The 21,215-nt window shown below is 44.3% G+C and overlaps 1 protein-coding gene across 1 annotated transcript in view; it reads right to left on the bottom strand.

Annotated features, from left to right (window-relative positions):
* The window catches only part of FBXW8 (F-box and WD repeat domain containing 8), a 122,521-nt gene that overhangs the window by 84,880 nt on the left and 16,426 nt on the right, over positions 1-21,215 (bottom strand). The window contains exons 3-4 of the mRNA XM_030292469.1: positions 4,208-4,372; positions 1,532-1,620 (exon numbers count right to left, since the gene is read on the bottom strand). Of these exons, the coding sequence (XP_030148329.1) occupies positions 1,532-1,620; positions 4,208-4,372 (254 nt within the window). The remainder of the gene's footprint in view (positions 1-1,531; positions 1,621-4,207; positions 4,373-21,215) is intronic.

The raw sequence follows: 21,215 nt of genomic DNA on the forward strand, positions 1-21,215 counted from the left end.
TGACAGCTCAGAGCCTGGAGCCTGCTCTGGACTTTGTGTCTCCCTTGGTCTCTGCCCCTCCCCTGCTTGCCCCCTGTCTTTCAAAAGTAAATAAATAAATAAACATTAAGAATGGGGAAAAAAAAAAAAAAGGAAAGCGTCCTCTTTATTTTTTTTTTTTAATTTTTTTTTTCAACGTTTTTTATTTTTGGGACAGAGAGAGACAGAGCATGAACGGGGAGGGGCAGAGAGAGAGGGAAACACAGAATCGGAAACAGGCTCCAGGCTCCGAGCCGTCAGCCCAGAGCCTGACGCGGGGCTCGAACTCACGGACCGCGAGATCGTGACCTGGCTGAAGTCGGACGCTTAACCGACTGCGCCACCCAGGCGCCCCGAAAGCATCCTCTTTAAAGAAAAAGACTACCTACTAACAAGCTGTTCAGGCCAAGGTTTGTTTTTGGTTTCCTCCAAGTAGAAACCTCTCCTAGGGGACTCACCCCAAATCTAATCCAGACTCAGGGTTTTAAGTATTCTGGTCTCCACTTCAAATGTTAAGTATACAATTTGAGACTGTAATTCAAGACGGCTTTTTTTTTTTAATGTTCATTCATTTTTTCCTGAAAATTTGTTAGTTTTTAAATATAATGTATTGTCAAATTGGCTTACATACAACACCCAGTGCTCATCCCAGCAAATGCCCTCCTCCATGCCCATCACCCACTTTCCCCTCTCCCCCAACCCCCATCAACCCTCAGTTTGTTCTCTGTATTTAAGAGTCTCCGATGGTTTGCCTCCCTCCCTCTCTGTAACTATTTTTTTCCCCTTCCCCTTCCCCATGGTCTTCTGTTAAGCTTCTCAAGATCCACGTACGAGTGAAAAACATGAGATCTGTCAAGATTGCTTCTCAATCCAAAGATGAAATAGGTCTCCTCACTGTACATTAAAGAAATACACAAACTGTTTCACATTTCTATAGTCAAACAGGAAGAATTCACGAAAGGGGTTTTTGGGACAGAAGCCACTGGAATTTACAGAAGCTAAAATTCAATTTCTTCGTGATGGAGATAACTAAAAAGCCTATTTCAGGACAAGTTAAGCAGCAGATACACACTGTGTGGTGGGGCAGGAAGATTATGTGTGGCCGCGGCCCTTCCTCCTAACGGCCTCAGAACAAGAGTAAGAGTGGGCTCTGTTTGTGCCAACACGTATCATTCTTGCTTGACTTTTTTATGCCTTCATAAAATACTGACGGTTTGCCTTAATGAAAATCTAACCTAACACACCACAAGAGTGATTTAAAAGCCAGGAAAGACACATGGAGACAAATGGACTGTAGCTCTAGGCTACACCGCGCGCTTCTCACCACCAACTTCAGACTCCGATCCCGGACGGCAGAATCATGGAGAGTGTCCGTCTCAAACCCGGGCTGAGGCGGGAAGGTACACGCTCTCAGGGGAAGATCGCGGCACTGGGACTCAGAGGGTGGCGCGTGAGAAACGAAAGACCTTAAGATGAAGAGTTAATTACTATGTGAAAAAAGGTTTTTGCTTACCCGGCAATGACAACGCCGTCATGGGAATGCACGTCACACAAAACCGCATCGGGAACGTGCTCCAGTTCGCTCACGGCACCTTTGCGATTCTGCGTAAGGAGAAGGGGGATGCAGTTGGTCGTACTCTCGGGACACCCCGACGGCAGCACTCCGCGCTCAGCTACGCTCCACGGCCGTGTCTTACCACGGGTATTGTGCTCAAAGTCACCGGGGCGTTCCACAGGACCACGAGGACAGCTAATCTGCTAAGGTATTGGCATTTACGAGTTACCCCACACAAGAAGACCGTGAACCCGGGGGCACGGCCGTGGGAGACGCTGCTCCCGCACTCAGGGGGGTTACAGGCTAGAAAGGCAAGGTGTGCGCTCCACTAGGCTGGCGGGGGCATGTATCTGAAGAAACACAAAGTCTGTTTCGAAAGCGCAGTTCCGAGGACAGAAGGTATTTAAGGGTGTTTTACGTGCCAACAGCCCTTACGAACACTCAGAGGATACGATGAGAGAGTACACACAGAGACAGAAGTCAGGATGGGGAAAGGAAGAAGACCGCAAGGTCAGAGGTTCGTGGAATTGGTATTTTTAAAGGGAACCCTAAAGCCCAGGACACGTGTGGTTCCTGAGACTAGGCGGCAGGTAGCAGATGGGTTTTCCACCGTATGGACTCTGGTGACTTTTGAGTCACTTGTACAAAGATCATCATGCCAGCCACAGGCCAGGCTGTACGGGAGGAGCATTAAACAGTCATCCTCGCCGCTACCCTATGAGCGGGCTACCATCAGCCCCCACTTTAGAGAGGGGAAAACGGGGGCATCCGAAGGAAAGCAACTTGCTCTGACACCACCTTTCATGTTTCGATGGAGCTTTCTCTCTAGAATCACAGTAAGAATCCCACCATCACAGTCAGGGCAGGATTCCCCATTTCACATTTCACTTTCGTAGTCCTCACTGTTAACAGGGCCAGGAAAGGGGCTGAGCCATCTGACTCCAGTCCACTAACTCATTTATCAAGCGCTAACCAAACAAATGGCTTTATACTTGCGAAAGACAACTAGACGTTCCAGTCAACTGTATGTGACTTGCAGCGGTGATGGAGGGCCAGATGCCTGGAGGCAGGGCTCCGGACACCTTCACTGCTGCCACCTCCAGCGGATGAGGAGGTACCTGCCTCCCTCTGGGGCTTTCTCCACCACCAAAGAGGAAGCAGAAAACTTAGCGGCTGCGCTCTCTCAGGGTCTGACGGCTCAGAATTCGAGCCGATGTACACAGACCATTGCAGCACCCACGTGCACAAGTCAAAATATCCCTCCTTCCCGGAGGGAAAGGCCCCAGTTCAAGCTAACTCACCAGCTCTCCTTCAATTCCAGCCCTTCCTGCCAGGCTCGGGCCCAGCTCGTCTAAGCAGCTCTGTCAAACCCTCACAGCTGCCTCTCACCAACTTCCCTCACCCAGGCCCAGCCAAGCACATGGGCAAGAAGGCTGGGTGGGGAGGGGTCTCCACACGAGGCTATCATCTGGTGAGCACACAGCTGCGGGGCCAGGGTGCTTTTTACTCAGAGGTGTCTTAACAGCCTATGAAAGGACACCTATGCTCGTTCCCCTTGGAAAGGCAGTTCTCAGCCGGGGCCATTGTGCCCCCGCCCCAAGGGACATCTGACACGCCTGAAGCCATCTGTGGCTGTCACGACGTGGGGTAGGTGGAGGATGCTGTTGGCACCCACTGGGTAGAGGTTAAGGAAGCTGCTCAACATGCTACCACACACACAGGGCAGCCCCCACCAAAGGAATTGTCTGGCCCCTAATGCGAGGTTGAGAAACACTGCTCCTATTCGCTTGGCTAGAAACTGTGAGTTTACCCAGACCAAGAGCATCGGTCACTAATGAGGTTATGAGGTGACCGAGGACGGACCCGCACACAGGCAACAGGTCACCGTCAGTAATGAGCAAAAGCCTGTGATCTCAAAATCCGTTAGGATCGACCTTTACAGGAGTGGAGGCAGTAGGTGTGGTTCCACCGCTGCCCTACGAGGGCGTCTCCAGCTACCAGGTAGGAAGGAGGGCCGCCACCGCACTGTGGTCTTGTCAGGCCTCGAACAGCTTTACGTAACACCGTTCTTGACAGCGATTTCCTACAGAAACACAGCACCGTGCAAATTCTTAGCTGTGATCTAATATTTCTGTAGAGATTTTGAAGTGATAAATGCTATGGAAGCAAGCCAGTGGGTTATGTGAGGGGAGAGAAGACAGAGCTCAGAGACATTTAACAACCTCCCTCGCAGTCACTGGAAATCGCATTTGCGGCACTGCTTTCGTATTCAGGTGGTGCTTTTGCTTTGTTGATGCGTCAGGGGTCAGGGTCGGTGAAAGTGAAAGGGGACTGCACTGAGCACGAGCCATCAGAGGGGAGGGGGCGGCACCCCAACCTCACCCCTCCTCTCCTAGACAACAGGATGCTCCCCAACAGCACGGTTGCAAAGGGGGGCAGATACCCTAACGGCGAGCAAAACGGGCAACGAACCGCCGGCAGCCGACAGGATGCTCACCGCACTCCTCTTTGCTTTTGGCAGTTAGTTGGCCTCAGGCCGCGATCGGAGGGCCTGCGGGGTTAATCCGGGGCCTGGACTCCCGCGTCCTTGCCGGCTATTCTTCAGTACAGGTAACGGGATCGGCCACCGCCTACCTTCCAGTTGGTTCTTAACATGTGTTCCTTGGCTCGGCACTCTTGGAAGATGAGCTTCCAGCACGAGTAATCAGAGATGCTGCTCTCGGGAAGGTGCCCTTCCTGCCGGCACAGCCGGTACCAAAGCACTTCGTCTTCGGCAATCACCTTCCACGTCTTGCTCACCTAAAACGGCACAAGTGACACAAATGTCGAATTCTGCAATTAGAGAAGCCCCTCGCCATCCAAAAATCAATCAACACCTTTATTATTACCCCGAGTTTATGGCAGTATAAAACGTCTCATTAACAAAACATTCTGAGGTGGAAAAGAAATACAAGCAAACGTTTCCAGTTTTATTTTTCGAGATTTCCAAACTGTTGTTCTATCATTTCATACCACATGTTAGATGCCTTGGTTAAATTATTATATAACATGTGAGGAAATTATTATATAACATGTAAGGAAAAAATACACAAATACATAAACGGCAAAAAATGTAAACTGCAACTGTACAGTTTTTCAGACCAGAATGTCTTCACTTTCCTTTTACCAATAGGCACTTGTATTTCTTTCCTTTTCTTTCTTTCTTTTCCTTCTTCTTTCTTTTTTTTTTTTTTTTTCTATTTCTTCTTATACAAGTGGAGACTGACTGTCTCTGAAATAAAAGGCTGTGAGAAAATCAATATCCATAACTCAACACTTCTGGTCATATGAGAAATTCAAATTTATATTATGTAGAAAAACTTAGACTTTAAGTGGATAGACTAAAAAAAAATTTTTACACAAAACTCAAGCTGTTCACCAGGACCATAACGTCTGATAGAGAGAAATTAATGTTCTGTCTGGACTGAATTTCAAATCCCAACAGTATCCAGAGGAAATGGCCATTTTTGCTATTAGTATTCTGTCCTCCAAACCTAACTCAGGGGACAAAGCAGTTACTTCTTCACAGGATACCGTACAAAGTTGTACAAAAGGTGGACTCTGTTGGCAAGATGAGAGAATGATCCAGCAAATCAACATGATCTTGAGTCTGTGGGGTCAAGTGCTTAACACTTGCCGCCCATCTGAAGGTTGAGACTCATTTCTAATAAAGTGAAGGTCATGGCCACTGGTTTACAGTAACCTGTGCTCCTGAACACTCCCTTGGGGCCACTTCAAGACGTAGAATACACAGACAGAAGAGAGAACACAAGACAAAGTAGGCGAGAGTGCACACAGCATGTGTCTCATTAGGATTCCTCGTTTGAAGAAGTACCAACAGGTAGTTCACTTTTAGGATGGCAGAATAAAGAACTCCAAAAATCTGCTCCTACATTCAAGCAACAAGAATACTGCCAAAAGTTGTCAAAATCAACTTTTTCAGAACTCTGGAAATTAACTAAAGACTTTCAACATTCCGAGGAGCATTTATTCAAGAAAAATGTTTTCATCTTGGTAAGGGCAACTACCTCCATGTTGTTTTAACTTGCACTAATCCCATCCTCCTCTTCCAGCACCACAGGTAGCTCCACGGTAACCTTGAAAAACAACAGCCTCGGAACTATGGTAGCTGTGAAAACCAGCAGCCTGGAAGACACCGAAGGGGCCAGATGGCTTCACAGGTGCCCAAAATGCCATCCCCAGGGAATGGTCACCATTTGACCTGTGAGACAGCCTGCTGGAAAGCTCTCTTCTGGAGGCTTGTCTTTATCTGACCTGACTCAAAGCTTCCTCTGCCTTATCTCCAGTGCATTTGTCCCAAACGGTAAGGGAGAACTGTTTAAGGTTGTGGCTGCCTGAGGTACCATTACCACCCTGGGGCTACAAAGAGTTGACCTAAAACTTAAAAGGGAAACCTGGGGAATGGGATGTCCCTAAGGGGCTTTGAAAGGCTCCCACAGATTTCTGGGACTCAGTGTCAAGCACCTGTATAGGACTGTGTGTGCGCCCAGAAAAGGGATCAGAAGGCCCTGATCTCTCACTCTGGCTAAACTTGAAGCTTTGCACAGCATGATGTGAAGGCTAAAACAGAGTTGTGAACCGCTGGCACAATGAAAGCATGCCCCAACATACAGAAAGCAACTCAGCAAAAGATGGGAGATTTATTGCTTCAACATATTTAAGGAAACCTCTGTCCAGTCACTAACCACTCAGCTAAATGAGCAGAGATTTCAGTGGTCACACATGGCAAAAAATACAAACCAGAGTATTAGTCCAGAAAAGTCACTAAAAAATAGCAGCAATAACAAACAGCAAAAACTAACTCTCCAGAAGAGAGTGAATCACATTTTAAAGGAGTTGTCACGTTTTAAAAGTCAATTTTTTAAACACAAAATGTAAAGACACATGCAAAGAAACAGTAAAGAATGAACCATATGTGGAAAGAAAAAGCAGCCTGAGCAAGTCCAGACTTTGGACTTATTAAACTAAGACTTTAAGTCAGCTATTATAAATATGTTCAAAACACTAAAGGAAAGCATGTCTAGAAAAATAAAAGTTATAAGCACAATGTTTCACCAAGTAGAAAACAGTGATAAAGAAACTTTAAAAAAACACAAGTTTTAAAGTCAAAAAGTACAGTAACTGAAATAAAAAATTCAATAGAGGGGCTCAACGGATTTGAGCTAACAGAATAATCAGCAAACTCAAGGTCAATTAAGATTATCCAGTCTAGGGGCGTCTGGGTGGCTTAGTTGGTTGGGTGTCCAACTTCGGCTCAGATCATGATCTCGTGGTTCAGGAGTTCAAGCCCCGCATTGGACTCTCTGCTGTCGGTGGGGAGCCTGCTTCGGTTCCTCTGCCCCCCCTCTCTCTCTGCCCCTCGTCAGCTCATTCTGTCTCTCTCCCTCCCCGTCTCCCCCCCCCCCCTTTTGGAATAAATAAACTTAAAAAAAAAAAAAAAAGATTATCCAGTCTAAGGGGAAAAAAAAAGGACAAAAGAACCCCCCTTCCCAAAATTAACAGAACCTCAGAGACCTGCTGGATACCATCCAAGTGGATCAACAAAGGCATTATCGGAGTCCTATAAGGGAAGGAGAAAGGGGTAGAAGGAACATCTGAAGAAATAATGGCTAGAAACTTTCCAAACATGATGAAAAACATTGATCCACACACTAAAGCAGCTCACTGAACTCCATGAAGGATAAACTCAAAGAGATTCACACCTAGACACATCATAGTCAAATTGTTGAAAACTGAAAAGCAACAAAAGAAAAAGACACATTGTGTGTTCTTCTCATTAAAAATTAGGGAGGTCAGAAAGCAGTCGGCTAGCATATTCAAAGTGCTAAAGGAAGAGACTGCCAACCAGTAACTGCATCTAGCGAAACTACCCCCCAAAATAAGAGAGAAATTATTCCAAGATAAATAAAAATAAGATAATTCATCACTAGTAGACTTGGCCTACAAGAAACACCAAGGGGGTCCTTTAGGCTAAAATACAAGGACACCAGACAGGAACTCAACCCACATAAATAAAGTAAACCAGTAAAGGTCATTACAAGGGTAAATATAAAAGACAGTATAAATACAGTTTTGCTTGCAATGCTTTTCTTTTATCTAATTAAAAAGATAACTGCCTAAAGTAAAACAATAAAGACATAATTTGTATGAAATAATAGTTAAAGAAGGGAGAAGGAATGAAGTTATATTGTAGCAGTTTTGCTATACTATTGAAAGTAAGTTGGCATTAATACAAACTAGATTGTTTTAAGACGTCAGTTGTAATCCCTGGGCAATCATTAAGAAAAAAAACTTTAAAAAGAGTAGCAAAAGATAAAAGGAATTAAAATAGTATGCTAGAAAAAGGTCTACTTAAACACAAAAGGAGGCAGTAATGAAGAGAAAGAGGAACTAAAATGACATAAGACATACAGAAAACAAATAGCAAAATGGCAGATATAAATGCTTCCTTATCAATAATTATATTAAATGGAAATGGACTAAGCACTCCAAGCAAAAGACAGAGATTGGTGGTATAAATAAACATGACCTAAGGATATGCTGACTACAAGATAACTACATACTTTTTTTTTTTTTAAAGTAGGCTTCACTCCCAGTGTGGGGCTTGAACTCACAGCCCTGAGATCAAGACCTGAGCTGAGATCAAGAGTCGGACACTTAACTGACTGAGCTGCCCAGATGTCCCCATACATTTTTTTTTAACTAAACTCTGCACCCAACGTGGGGCTCAAACTCACAACCCCGAGATCAAGAGTCACATGCTCTACAACGGAGACAACCAGGTGCCCTGAGACACACACACTTTAGATCCACACACACAAACAGTAAAAGGATAGAAAAAGGTATAACTTGTAAGCAGTACCTGAAAGAGAGCTAGAGTGCATATACCAATACCACTTAAAATAATTTTTAAGACAAAAATGATTACTAGAGACAAAAGATATTTTTATAATGAGGGTCAATCCATCACAAAAACCTAACAATTGTAAACATATATTCCTAACAACAAAGCCCCCAACACAAGCAAAAAAATGAAAAAACTGAAGAAATGGATAATCGGACTCTAATACCCACTTTCGATAAAAGATAGAATAAGTAGAATATCTATCAACAAGAAAAATAGAAGAACCCAACACTATAAACCAACTAGACATAAGAGACATCCATGGGACACTCTACTCAACAACAATTTGAGCATTATTCTCAAGTGCAATGGAACACTCTACAGGATAGACCATATACTAGGCTATAAAACAAATCTCAATAAATTCAAAAGAACCAAAATTATACAAAGTATGTTCTCTAACCACAGTGGAGTGAAAATCAGAAATTGATAAAAGGAGGAAATATGGGAAATTCACAAATGTGTGAAAATTAAACAACACACTAACAAATGTTAACATGCTAAACAACCAATGTGTCAAAGAAGAAACTGCAGAAGAAACTAGAAAATACTCTGCAGTGAGTGAAAATAATAGAACGTTCAAAACTTATGAGGCACAGTGAAGGCAGTGCTTAGAGAAAAATTTATAGCTATAAATTCCCATATTTTAAAAAATCTAAAATCTATAACCTAGCCTTCCAGAGGCTAGGTTAGAGAAAAAGAAAACTAAACCCAAGAAGAAAATAAAAATTACAACAGAAACGGGGCGCCTGGGTGGCTCAGTTCGTTGAGCATCCGACTTCAGCTCCGAGCATGATCTCATGGTTCAGGAGTTTGAGCCCCACATCGGGCTCGCTGCTGTCAGCACAAAACCTGCTTTGGATCCTCTGCTCTGTCCCCTTCTCTCTCTGCCCCTCCCGGCTTGTGCTCACTCTCTCAAAAATAAACGTTAAAAAAAATTTACACACACACAAATTACAACAGAAATAAGTGAAACAAAAAGAAAATGAAGTAAGTAAAAACTGGTTACTTGCAAAGATCACCAAAATTTACAAACCTTTAGCTAGACTGACCAAATGGGGGTGTGGGTGTGGAGAAGGCTCAAATTCCTAAACCAAAGGAGAGGGGCCATCACTATCGACAACCACAAAAACAAAAAGCATTACAAAGGGACACTATGAACAATTTATATGCCAAAACTAGGTGATTATAGGCAAATGCTTAGAAAAAGACACGAAGTACTGAAGTTAACTTGAGAGGATGGAAAATCTGCATAGACTTACAAGAGGTTACATTAGTGATTAAAACAACAACAACTTAGCACAAAGTCCAAGCCTAGATGACATCACTGGTAAATTCTAAATGTTTGAAAAGAATTTTAAAAATGGTTAAAACTAAGTTAAAAGAAATTTTAAAAGAATTAACTCTTACCAAATGTTTTAAAAGATTAATGAATTAACCAATCATTCACAAATTCTTCCAAAAACAAAAGAGGAGGGAACACTTCCCAACACCTTCTACGAGGCTAGTATTTCTCTGATATCCAAACCAGACAAAGACCTCACAAGAAAACTACAAACCAATAACTCCTGATGTGATGAACATACGTAAAAATCTTCAACAAAACCCCAGCAAACTGAATCCAGCTATGTACAACAAGGGTAGTATGTCATAACCCTGTGCGATTTGTCTCAGGGATGCAGAGTCAGTTTAACACACAAATATCAAGGTGATATCCTGGTACTAGGGTCAAGGACAAAAACCACATGCAGTTCTCAGATTAACAAACACTTTAAAATTAAAGGGAGTTCATTATATTCAAAATAAATCTGTACTATACAAAAGAGTTCCTTTACATAATGATGTCCCTAAAGAGCCTTAAAGTGATAGGGATGTAAATACAAATTTGATCAACTTTTTAGGAAGGCCTTCAAGGTCACCTGTATTATCCAAGGAGCAGCGAGATATAATAGAAAACCAGTTACACTTGGGGTGAAAAAAACCCCAAACCTCAGATTCTTGTGTCCAGTCTTTCACTAACTAGCTGCGGGACTGTGACAAGGTCACTAGGCTTTTCCGCACCGCTTTCCTCCTCAGTGGTGGGGAGGAATCCGACACCTTAAAATGTCTCTTACAACACTAAACTATGACCTTGGGGCCTTGGTTTTCTCATCCTCCAAATGTGACCCACCATATGCCACCACCCACAGAGCTGTTGTGCATCTCAAAGGGTTCAAGTGTTGTGCAAGTGTAATTCTTTACACACAGGTCACACACTACATAGGTCACCACCGATAACACTACAGGATACAGCTCCTTATTGTAAACTTACGCTGCTCCAATTACTTTAAAGAAGCCATTAGCTTTTTATTTTTACAAATAACTTTTATTAAATCTAAATTTTTTTTTAATGTTTATTTATTTTTGAGACAGAGAGAGACAGAGCATGAACGGGGGAGGGTCAGAGAGAGAGGGAGACACAGAATCTGAAACAGGCTCCAGGCTCTGAGCTGTCAGCACAGAGCCCGACGCGGGGCTCGAACTCACGAACTGCAAGATCATGACCTGAGCTGAAGTCGGCTGCTCAACCGACTGAGCCACCCAGGCGCCCCAACTTTTATTAAATCTATAGTGGGGTGCTACTTGCTCCACGGCGGCAGAAAGAGGCTAGAACTTAGAAGTAAAAGTTAGTCTGAGGGGCGCCTGGGTGGCTCAGTCAGTTAATTAAGTGTCTGACTTCGGCTCAGGTCATAATCTCACAGTTCATGAGTTCGAGCCCCACGTCAGGTTCTGTGCCAACAGCTCAGAGCCTGGGGCCTGCTTCAGATTGTGTGTGTGTGTGTGTGTGTGTGTGTGTGTGTGTGTGTCTGCCCCTCCCCCACTCACACTGTCTCTGTTTCTCAAAAGACAGACATTAAAAAAATAATTTAAAAAAAATAAGTAAAAATTAGTCAGAATCCAAGAACTCGGGTTGTTTCAGTGTCAAAATTTCTGATTTTCCATCTCGAGCAGACTATATTAAAAACATTCCTTAGGACACCTTATTCAACTGAAAGTGCACTAAAAGTGTCAAAGTGACACTGACCCACAGAACATTCTTGTGATGGCACACTGAAATTCTGGCTTCCTTGATTACATTTTTGCTGTGTATGCGGGCATGTAAGCTCTAGGTGTGACAAACAATCATGTCACCTAGGTCACCTTCCCTTTAGGCACGGGCACTCTGCGTGGAAGGCACAGCATCAGAAATTAGACCAGGTGGCACAAAGTACTACGAGGCTCCAATCACTTTTCTGAACCAAAGTGCCACACTGTGATGCAGCAGGGGTCACACTGGCTCCAGTGTTCGATTGTTTAGAAACTGAAGAAGAGAGGTCCCGGAGACCAACCGGGGCAACTCCCCACCCCAGGAAGGGCTCCTCCTGGCAGCCCTGGTTGGGGAGAGGCTTCTGCAGAGAGCTGACCCTCACATCGGGCTGATCGACCGCAAAGCAGTCTGGCTATTAGGAAGTACTTCCTCCCTTTCCTTAGTAAAGGGATTCCACCCATGGCCCTAATTTTGCCTTTCTGAAGAAATCTCTATTCCTTCTTCCACTGATAGTTCTTCAAAAGGCTGAAGATACCATCATGATTCCCCTTAGTCATCTTGTAGGTCTAACTATCGCCCATTTCTTCAACTAACTGCCCTAGGACTAGACTGGTTCGTGTACCCATGATCTCTGAACGTACCCTAGTATTTATGCATATACAGTAACCCCCTTCACATGTGGTACTCAGGATGGAACACTATCCCAAATGTGGGCTGTCAAGTGCCACAAACAGGAAGATTTTGTCAGACGCTAATTTGCTGCTTCACTTGTAAATACACCATCGTGGCTAACTAAACTCGCAGTGCACCAAACCTTCTGGAGTCTGTTTAGTTAACTAAACATTTAAAGCAAACAACAACAAAAATACTACAAACACCTGTGGACTCACCATCCCACTTAAGATACTGATAAGTTTACGGGGCGCCTGGGTGGCTCAGTCGGTTGAGCGTCCGACTTCGGCTCAGGTCATGATCTCGCGGTCCGTGAGTTCGAGCCCCGCGTCAGGCTCTGTGCTGACAGCTCAGAACCTGGAGCCTGTTTCAGATTCTGTGTCTCCCTCTCTCTGACCCTCCCCTGTTCATGCTCTCTCTCTGTCTCAAAAATAAATAAACGTTAAAAAAAAAAATTATAAAAAAATAAAAAAAAAAAGATACTGATAAGTTTAAAGTCCCATGGGGCACTTGGGTGGCTCAGTCAGTTGAGCGTCCGACTTCGGCTCAGGTCATGATCTCACAGCTCGCGAGTTCGAGCCCCGGGTTGGGCTCTGTGCTGATAGCTCAGAGCCTGGAGCCTGCTTCGGCTTCTGTGTCTCCCTCTCTCTCTGCCCCTAACCCACTCGCATTCTGTCTCTGTCTCTCTCAAAAATAAATAAACATTAAAAAAACTTTTTTAAATAAATAAAATAATAAATAAATAAAAATAATAAAGTCCTGTACATTTCTGATGCACATACTCTCCCCTGCCTCAAGGGTAATCTGAATTTGGTGTTCATCATTCTTCAGAGTTTTTTGTTTTTTTTAAACACAAACGGCAATTAAAGTCCCTACCTCTTACTTTCACTCTGTTTTTTTTAATATAATTTTAAAACCCGTTTTAAACCCCAGCTCACTGTACCCACCCCCTTCCCAGCATTTTAGCGCATCTCTGAATCCCAATTCTGTCATCTGTTGCATTAGTTACTTCTCCCATACACACTCTTCTGCAAAATATGGTCTGCGGGCCTTTGCGTCTTATTTACAGAAAAAAAAAGTTAACCAGGATGGGGCTGAGGACAGAGCCCGTGGCAAACCACCATAGCCCTCCCCCCGACCAAGGCTGACATGGGTCCATTAAGCAGCCCACCCCAGGCCTGGCCACAGCATCAGTTACAAATCCACTTACCCACACTGTCAGCCCACCCTTCTCCACCTTAGCCAGGAGGGCATCAGGGAGACCAACCCTCACCTGATCACAAGTGGTCAGGCCATAAAGAATGGGAGAGCGACTCTGTAACACCGAAGCTCCAGTTCTGACGAGACAGAACACCACGGTTTTATTTTGGGTGTGTTTGGTCCACAGCTGAGCCTGCCCCTGCCACGAGCGGTGTCTGTCCATCTGTCTGTGCCAGAGTTGAGTCTGCACACCGGGCAATCACGAAGAGCAGAGAGGGACGGACCAACGTGAGCTGTGAGGGAGCCAAGCCACAACTCAAATGGTTCCAGAGCAGAATCACCTCCCTACCAGACCTCTAGGATTCGGGGTTAAATAAAGTAGAAGATCAGGGCTAACAGCCAGCAACCCTAATGGGTCCTCAAAGGCGGCAAGTGCTAACTAAACACAGGGCAGCTCCCCTCTGATCTGGGGATACGTGAGCCTTTTCGGTAAAAATTATAAAATGTAAGATGTTGTAAAAACTATGAAATGTAACTGGACAAAAGACTCAGAGTAGCTGAGACAGAATATAAACGGTAGGCATTATTGCACAGACTGGCACTTTCCAAAGCATGTTCAGTAAAACAACAGCTCCTCAGGGGGGTTAATAATGTTACTTTTAAAAAGGATTTCATGGTCGGGGTGCCTGGGTGGCTCAATCGGTTGAGCGTCCGACTTCGGCTCAGGTCTGTGGGTTCGAGCCCCGCGCCGGGCTCTGTGCCGACAGCTCGGAGCCTGGAGCTACTTCGGGCTCTGTGTCTCCCTTTCTCTCTGCCCCTTCCTCAGTCATTCTCTCTCTGTCTCTCTCTCAAAAATAAACATTAAAAAAATTTTTTCAAAGGATCCCATGGTCAGAGGAGTTTGGGGAACACTGGTTTAAACAAAACTAAGCAGGGCTATTCGCTGAAGAACTTCTGAGAGCTTTTAACCAACTGACACGTGCTGGAGCTCTCTCAGAAGGATGGGATACGCTGCGTTCCTCAAACTTACTTGGCTCCTGAACGCTTCCTGCAAGAACAGTCTGAAAGCTTCAGTGCTCTGCAGAAGACACTGGAGAGAACACCAATATGGGTTACTGGTGACCTGATTAAGGTCTGTGCTGGCCACAAGGAGCAGCAATTCTCCACCTGCCAGCTCCATCTGCCAAACAGACCCCCTTTGCAGGACACTCCTCCCCTGTGGTGGGGAAGCTACAGGGAAAGGTTTTGGTCTCTGCCTTTACAGTCAGGTTGGATCCCAAGCCTGGACCAAGTGTGGGACAATGTTTTTAACTCTCTAGTGCAAATATTAGCTACAGGACATTTTGTTCTTTGTTGTTATTTTATTTTTTTAATTTTTTTTAACATTTATTTATTTTTGAGACAGAGAGAGACAGAGTGCAAGTGGGGGAGGGGCAGAGAGAGAGGGAGACACAGAATCTGAAACAGGCTCCAGGCTCCGAGCTGTCCGCACAGAGCCCGACGAGGGGCTCGAACTCACAGACCGTGAGATCGTGACCTGAGCTGAAGTCGGACGCTTAACCGACTGAGCCACCCAGGCGCCCCTGTCGTTATTTTAACTAGATGGAGCCACTGAATCAGTGGCAGCGTTTGTAGAAAACCCAAATCCGATGCTCAGTGATTACAAACTAGAAGATACCAGTTAAAATAAACATTCTGGAATAGTTTTCACGAGATCTACTATACCATACAGTTTTCAGCCACTTTAAAATGGAGGAACTTTTTTCTCAGTGAGACTTTCAAGAAGTCCCCCATACATGAGACCTTAAAAGCACCGGAAGCAGAAAACAGGTTTTTCTCTCCCCTTCAAAGAAAATGCCAAGTCACTTTAAACAACTGACCTGAAATGTGTAACAGGGTCTTGGGATGAAAAACGGAGAACAAAAAGTTGATGTTTCGGTACATCACTCCCACTGCTAGCCCCTAGATCACAGGGCTTATTCTATGGAAAGTAATATTCAGGATCAAGTTTAAATCCTGGATAACCAACAATAATCTCTTTGAGGGATTTACAAAAACTAGAGGCGAGAGTTCCTTCCAAAAAGGGATCAGGACCATACCTACAGTTAGGTATTAAACACAGAAACGTGCCAACAATTTCTTTGGCAAACTGTAAAGGGAGGGTGCTTTTTCTCTCTTCTTTTAAAGGAGCACAAAAATGACAGGTTTTAAGAATTTCTTTTAATCCTGAAAGGAAAAACAAAACAAAATAATAAGACCTAAACTTTCACAATTTTAAAGATTCTCACCAAAAAGAAAGCTAATAGTTTAAATTTCTTACATTAAATTAAATCTTGCAAGTTTATAAGCCTGAATTTTCCAAATTCTAATTTCATTAGAAATTTTCCAATTTCTAATGGTCTTTAATACACTAGGACTGGAATGGCTCTGCCCAGTAAAAGCCCCACTGAGTGAGCCTCAGCTGTGAGAATTTGCTAATAAAAGTGTCTCCAGCATTTTGCTTTATAGCACCACTGTGAATTACAGCATCAAAAAAAAAAAAAAAAAGAAAGAAAAAAAGAAAGAAAGCCCTTGGCTCCAAAACTAGCTTTATTAACTCTGCCTGGATTAGGGTTACCAGTGAGGCCCATGACAAGGGGAAAAGCATCATTGTTCTAGTCGCATGTTCACGAATCCAGTCTATTTGGGGAAGATATACCTTGCACAGACAGTTCTACATACACTCATTCTCTCAATTTCCTTATCTCCTTTTTCCCCATTCACTCTCAAACCTGCTCACCCTAGCCCCAGATTCACCCCGTGTGCACCATGCCACGGATTCTGGTCAAGGTTGCCAGTGACCTCCAAGGTGCTCAATCCAATGGCTACTTCTCAGTCATCCTCTTGCTTGACTAACAGTTGCACTTAACCCTCTGATCGCCGTCTCCTTCTCGAAAAGGTTATCCCTTGGTTCCAGGGGACCGTGTGCTCTGGGTTCCTCCCCACGTCACAGGGACTGCCTTCTCCAATGCCTCATCTTGGCCTCTCACCACTGTGGCGTGACAGGGCTCAATCCCTGAACCCCCCCCCCCCCCTTCGCTCACTTCCCTGATGACCTCGTCCAGTTTCCTGGACTTAAATGCCAATGATGCGCTCACGGCTCCCCAGTTCCTATCTCCCTCCAGCCTCACATCTCACTACTGATCTTCCCCCAAAACTTGGTCATCTCACGGTCTCCCCCTGGTCAGTAACCACAATCTCGTCCATGCGGTTGTTTAGGCCAAATAAACAACTCCTCTTTCTCTCCCCCTGCCATTGCCATTGGCAGTCCCGACTTTGCCCACATCTACTGGTACCACGCGCTCCAAGCCACCATCTTCGCTCGTCTGGGTTATTCGAGTAGCTCACTCACGGGTCTCCCTGCTGCATCCTTGTCCCCCTTCAAGTCCGGTCTCCACACAGCAACCGAGATGATCCCGCTCAGAAGGGAAGTCAGACCGTGTAACTACTCTGCTCAAAGCACTCGAATGGCTTCCTGCCTCATTCCGAATAAACGTTCAAGTTACTTTGACGGATTTAAGTGCCTTTCACATTTTGACTATTTCTTCTTCTCTTATCCCCATCTGCTCATTATACCTTCACCCCTATTAGTTTCCTGTTGGTGCTCTAACAAATTACCACAAACCTAGTATCTAAAAACAATACAAATTTATTCTGTTTGGTTCTGGAGGCCAGAAGTCCAAAATCAAAGTGTAGGAGGCAGGGCTCCATTTCTTCTGGAGGCTTCGGGGGAAATATCTGTTTCCTTCTTTCCACCTTCTATTCCTCAGCTTTGTAGTCTGTTCCTCCGTTTTCAGAGCCAACAACGCACCATTTTCTCTTCTCTCTGACCTCCAGCCTCCCTCCTGGAGGGAGCCCACCTAGATCATCCAAGATAACCATCCCATCCCAAGATCCTTAACCTCCTCACATCTGCAAAGGCCCGTTACCAGATGAGGTAACATATTCATAGGTTCTGAGGATTAGGAAGGGGACATCTCGGGGAAGGGGCATTATTCTACCACCTCCTCCCGGCTCTGACCTTCCTGCCGTTCCTCTACCCTAACAGGTGCGCGCCACCCCAAGGCCTCTGCACCTGCTACGGGCCTCCGCCAGAGACCTGCACAGCTTCTTTCTTCCCTCGTTCAGGTCTTTGCCCAAAGGTCACCTTCTCTGTGAAGTCTTCCCTGGCCACTTACAAGGGCAGCCCCCACATCACCTCTGTGGGCACGGGTTTCTCCATAGCACACATCACCATCTGGAACACACGTTACTTAACTGGGCGCTTACTAAAGGGGTAAATAACTGAAAGAGATGGAGAAACAAGTCCAACTTTTAAAAATTCAACACTTAAAAAAAAAACTGCATTGCTTTTATTTTCAATGGCCAGCTTCTGGCATGTACTGTCCTCAAGAGGCTCTGACTTTCTTATAAATACCAGTTCTCGCCTTCTGGGTTTTTTCCCCCTTCTTTTAAACTTTTTAATTAGGGACAATTTCAAACACACACAAAATAAAGTGAGCAGTAGAAAGCGCCTCAGGACTCAGTCCCCAGGACTCAGTTCAAGTAATTATCAAGACCCTGCCCTTCTTCTTGCAGCCGGCTCCCCATCTTCCCCAGAGCTGCTGTTTTTCAGTCACCCCCGTTAAAGGAGTTAAAGGAGGCAGCCACAGTAACTCTGCGAATTAAAAGGAAACCCCTGAGGGGGCCTGGGCCCGGGGCATGTGTCCCTGGGAGATGGAGTCAAGTGGCAAAGGCCACCATTAAGGACGAAAGGAACCCTGCCAGCAGTTACAGGTTTTCAGAATCATTTCTGCTAAGAAAAATCAGTCTAGCAGCGCTTGGCTGTGGACTCCCAGCTTGAAAGACTCCATGAAGATCTTTAGCCATAAAACCTCAGATTTTAGGTGCTTCTGTTTGGATATCTGGGAAGATCACGAGATCACATTTTCCTTAAAGCCTGAAATATCAGGGGTGCCTGGCTGGCTCAGTCAGTAGAGTGTGCGACTCCTGATTTCAAGGTTGTGAGTTCAAGCCCCCGTCTCGAGTGTAGAACCTACTTAACAACTTCAAACATCATGATCTATCTAGTACGGTGGGCTTTAGTTCCCAATTTATCTATTTTGGTATCACCTGCTTCTTGCTTACCAGTTTTATCATACATCTTAAGCTGTCAACCTCCGTCTCTTCCCTTGTTCCTTTACTGCTCTCTTCATGCACGTTTTTCTACTTCTCACTTGAAGAATGTGACATTGTTACCTATGCAGCTAGATTTCTAAAATTTTACTTTAGCAAATATACATAAATAAAATGTGATACAAATGAAAATTTAAAAAAAGACCAAATTATAGAGATGAAAACAGATCAGGGTTGCCAGGGGTTAGGGATGGGGAGTGGCAGAGTGGCCAGGCCAGAAAAGGTAGCACAAAAGATCCTTGTGATGAATGTTGTATACCTTTACTGTGTGGTCACACAAATCCACCACACCTGTGATAAAACTGCACAGAACTAAATTCACTCACAAGTGTACGTAAAACTGTGGAAATCTGAGTAAGCTCCGTGGACTATACTGAGGTCAGTTTCCCGGCTTTGATAGGACTAGCTCGTTACACAAGATATTGCCAACGAAGGAAACTGGGGGAAGAGAACACAAGACCTCTCCGTACTATCTTTTGCAACTACCCATGAATTTATGATTAGTTTTAAAGTTTTAAAAATGAAAGTCAGTAAATCCTAAAACTGTTACTCCTCAGAATTATTCATATTGTAATATAATAGCAGACTTACTCTTCCCATAAAAAAAAAAAAAAAACTTTCTGTAACTTTGAACTCAGTTTTGTAATTGTTATCCATTTAAAAATATTATCTTTTTTTTTTTAATTTTTTTTTCAACGTTTATTTATTTTTGGGACAGAGAGAGACAGAGCATGAACGGGGGAGGGGCAGAGAGAGAGGGAAACACAGAATCGGAAACAGGCTCCAGGCTCCGAGCCATCAGCCCAGAGCCCGACGCGGGGCTCGAACTCACGGACCGCGAGATCGTGACCTGGCTGAAGTCGGACGCTTAACCGACTGCGCCACCCAGGCGCCCCAAAAATATTATCTTTTAAAGTGCCAGGGATCTTGTGGGCGTGCACACACACCCACATACCAAACCATAAAATTATAAGTAGCAAAACGATAAAGCCGTTCAATGAATCGCCCGGTGCATAACTTTGTTTACTACAAGTCACACTGTTCTCAAGACATTTCGGCATGGAACACTCCCACAAGGACACTAAATCCCTCGAGGGACAACTACGGATAGCAAGGAGCTGGAAAGGTCAGCATCAGAGGTATACAAGGATCACAGGACTTTCTTTCTGGAAGCACACTTTCTTTCAGGAAGCACAAAGCCTACAAAGCAGAAAAAGAGGGGATGCAGAAAGGAGACAAAGTCAAAGCAAAATCACTTCTCCAGCACAGTTCGTGGCATAATTAAATCTCAACAAGTCCTTCCCGATCTGGGTTCCTTACTGTTAGTCAGTTACCAATTTGGCATACAGATCTAAGCAAACAGGTTTTCTCCAAGGGCAGACATATAGTTCATGGTGCCAATTCCACTAGAACTGGCCCAATTTCACTAAAATCCCAAGGTGGCTCGATTAAAAGAGAAAAGAGACAGACAGGGACAGACAGAGCAAGCCCCCTCTAAAATCAAATCATAAAGCAGCAGGACATTCCACTCAACAGAAGGACTTTTTCCCAGTTTCAAAAATAAAAACACCCCAAGAAACAAATGAAAATGCTACTCATCTTTATTACTTTGCAGTTGTATTTTAATGCTCGAAAAAACAAAGCCAATTCTAAAAATCACTGGCCGCCCATGGTCACCTTCATGAAAAGGCGCTATTAAAAAAAAAAAAAAAAAAAAAATTCTTGGCTTCATAGACCAGAGCCACCGGAAGGGTTCTGCTTAAGACTCTTTTCTATTCATATACGTGTGCTCTAAAAATTAGATTGAAAGGAAAAACAAAAAACAAATCCAACTGGCCAAAGAGAGAAGAATTCTGCTGGACAATTGGACCACTGTGTTGCAAATGAAACCGTTCACACCTGCACAATAATCTCACCAGCATAACGAATCTTTCCTGAAACGCAGCCCCCTTGTACCAAAAGGGGGATCTCTTCTTCCACCAGATCCTATCTTTCACCGATAAACTCTTTGGATGAGAAAACCAGCAGCAGACGTGAAAGCCACATGGCCCTCTACAAAGCGGGGGAGCAAAAAGCAATGTTAAAAGAAATGATTCCTTGAACAGCAGCTCCCTATCAAGAGTGAAGATTTTATCATCTAATGCGGACTTTGTGGAAAACAGCTAGCTATTAGACCCTGTTCCAAGACTTCGGCTAACAGCATCAGGCTGAAATCCAGGAGTTGGACTCATTTAGCTACACCCTTGTTTTCAACTCTTGGGAACAGGGCCAAAGTGTAAAGTTAGAATAGAACAAATCCAATTTCCAAGGGAAAGAAGAAGACGATATAGGTACTCTTGCTTAATGCGACTGACAGGCTCCGAGCATGGTTTACGTTTCAGTCCGTTTTTATTTAGTGAATTTTAGCCCTGGAATAATTCCTTCCATCATTCCTAAAGATTCCAGACTCTGCATCAAAAAAAAAATAGTCGCGAACACCCCCACGTAATAGTGTGGCAGTCAAGAACACTGTAAACTTTTTCAAA

This window comes from Lynx canadensis, chromosome D3 (assembly GCF_007474595.2).
Source record: "Lynx canadensis isolate LIC74 chromosome D3, mLynCan4.pri.v2, whole genome shotgun sequence".
NCBI lineage: Eukaryota > Metazoa > Chordata > Mammalia > Carnivora > Felidae > Lynx > Lynx canadensis.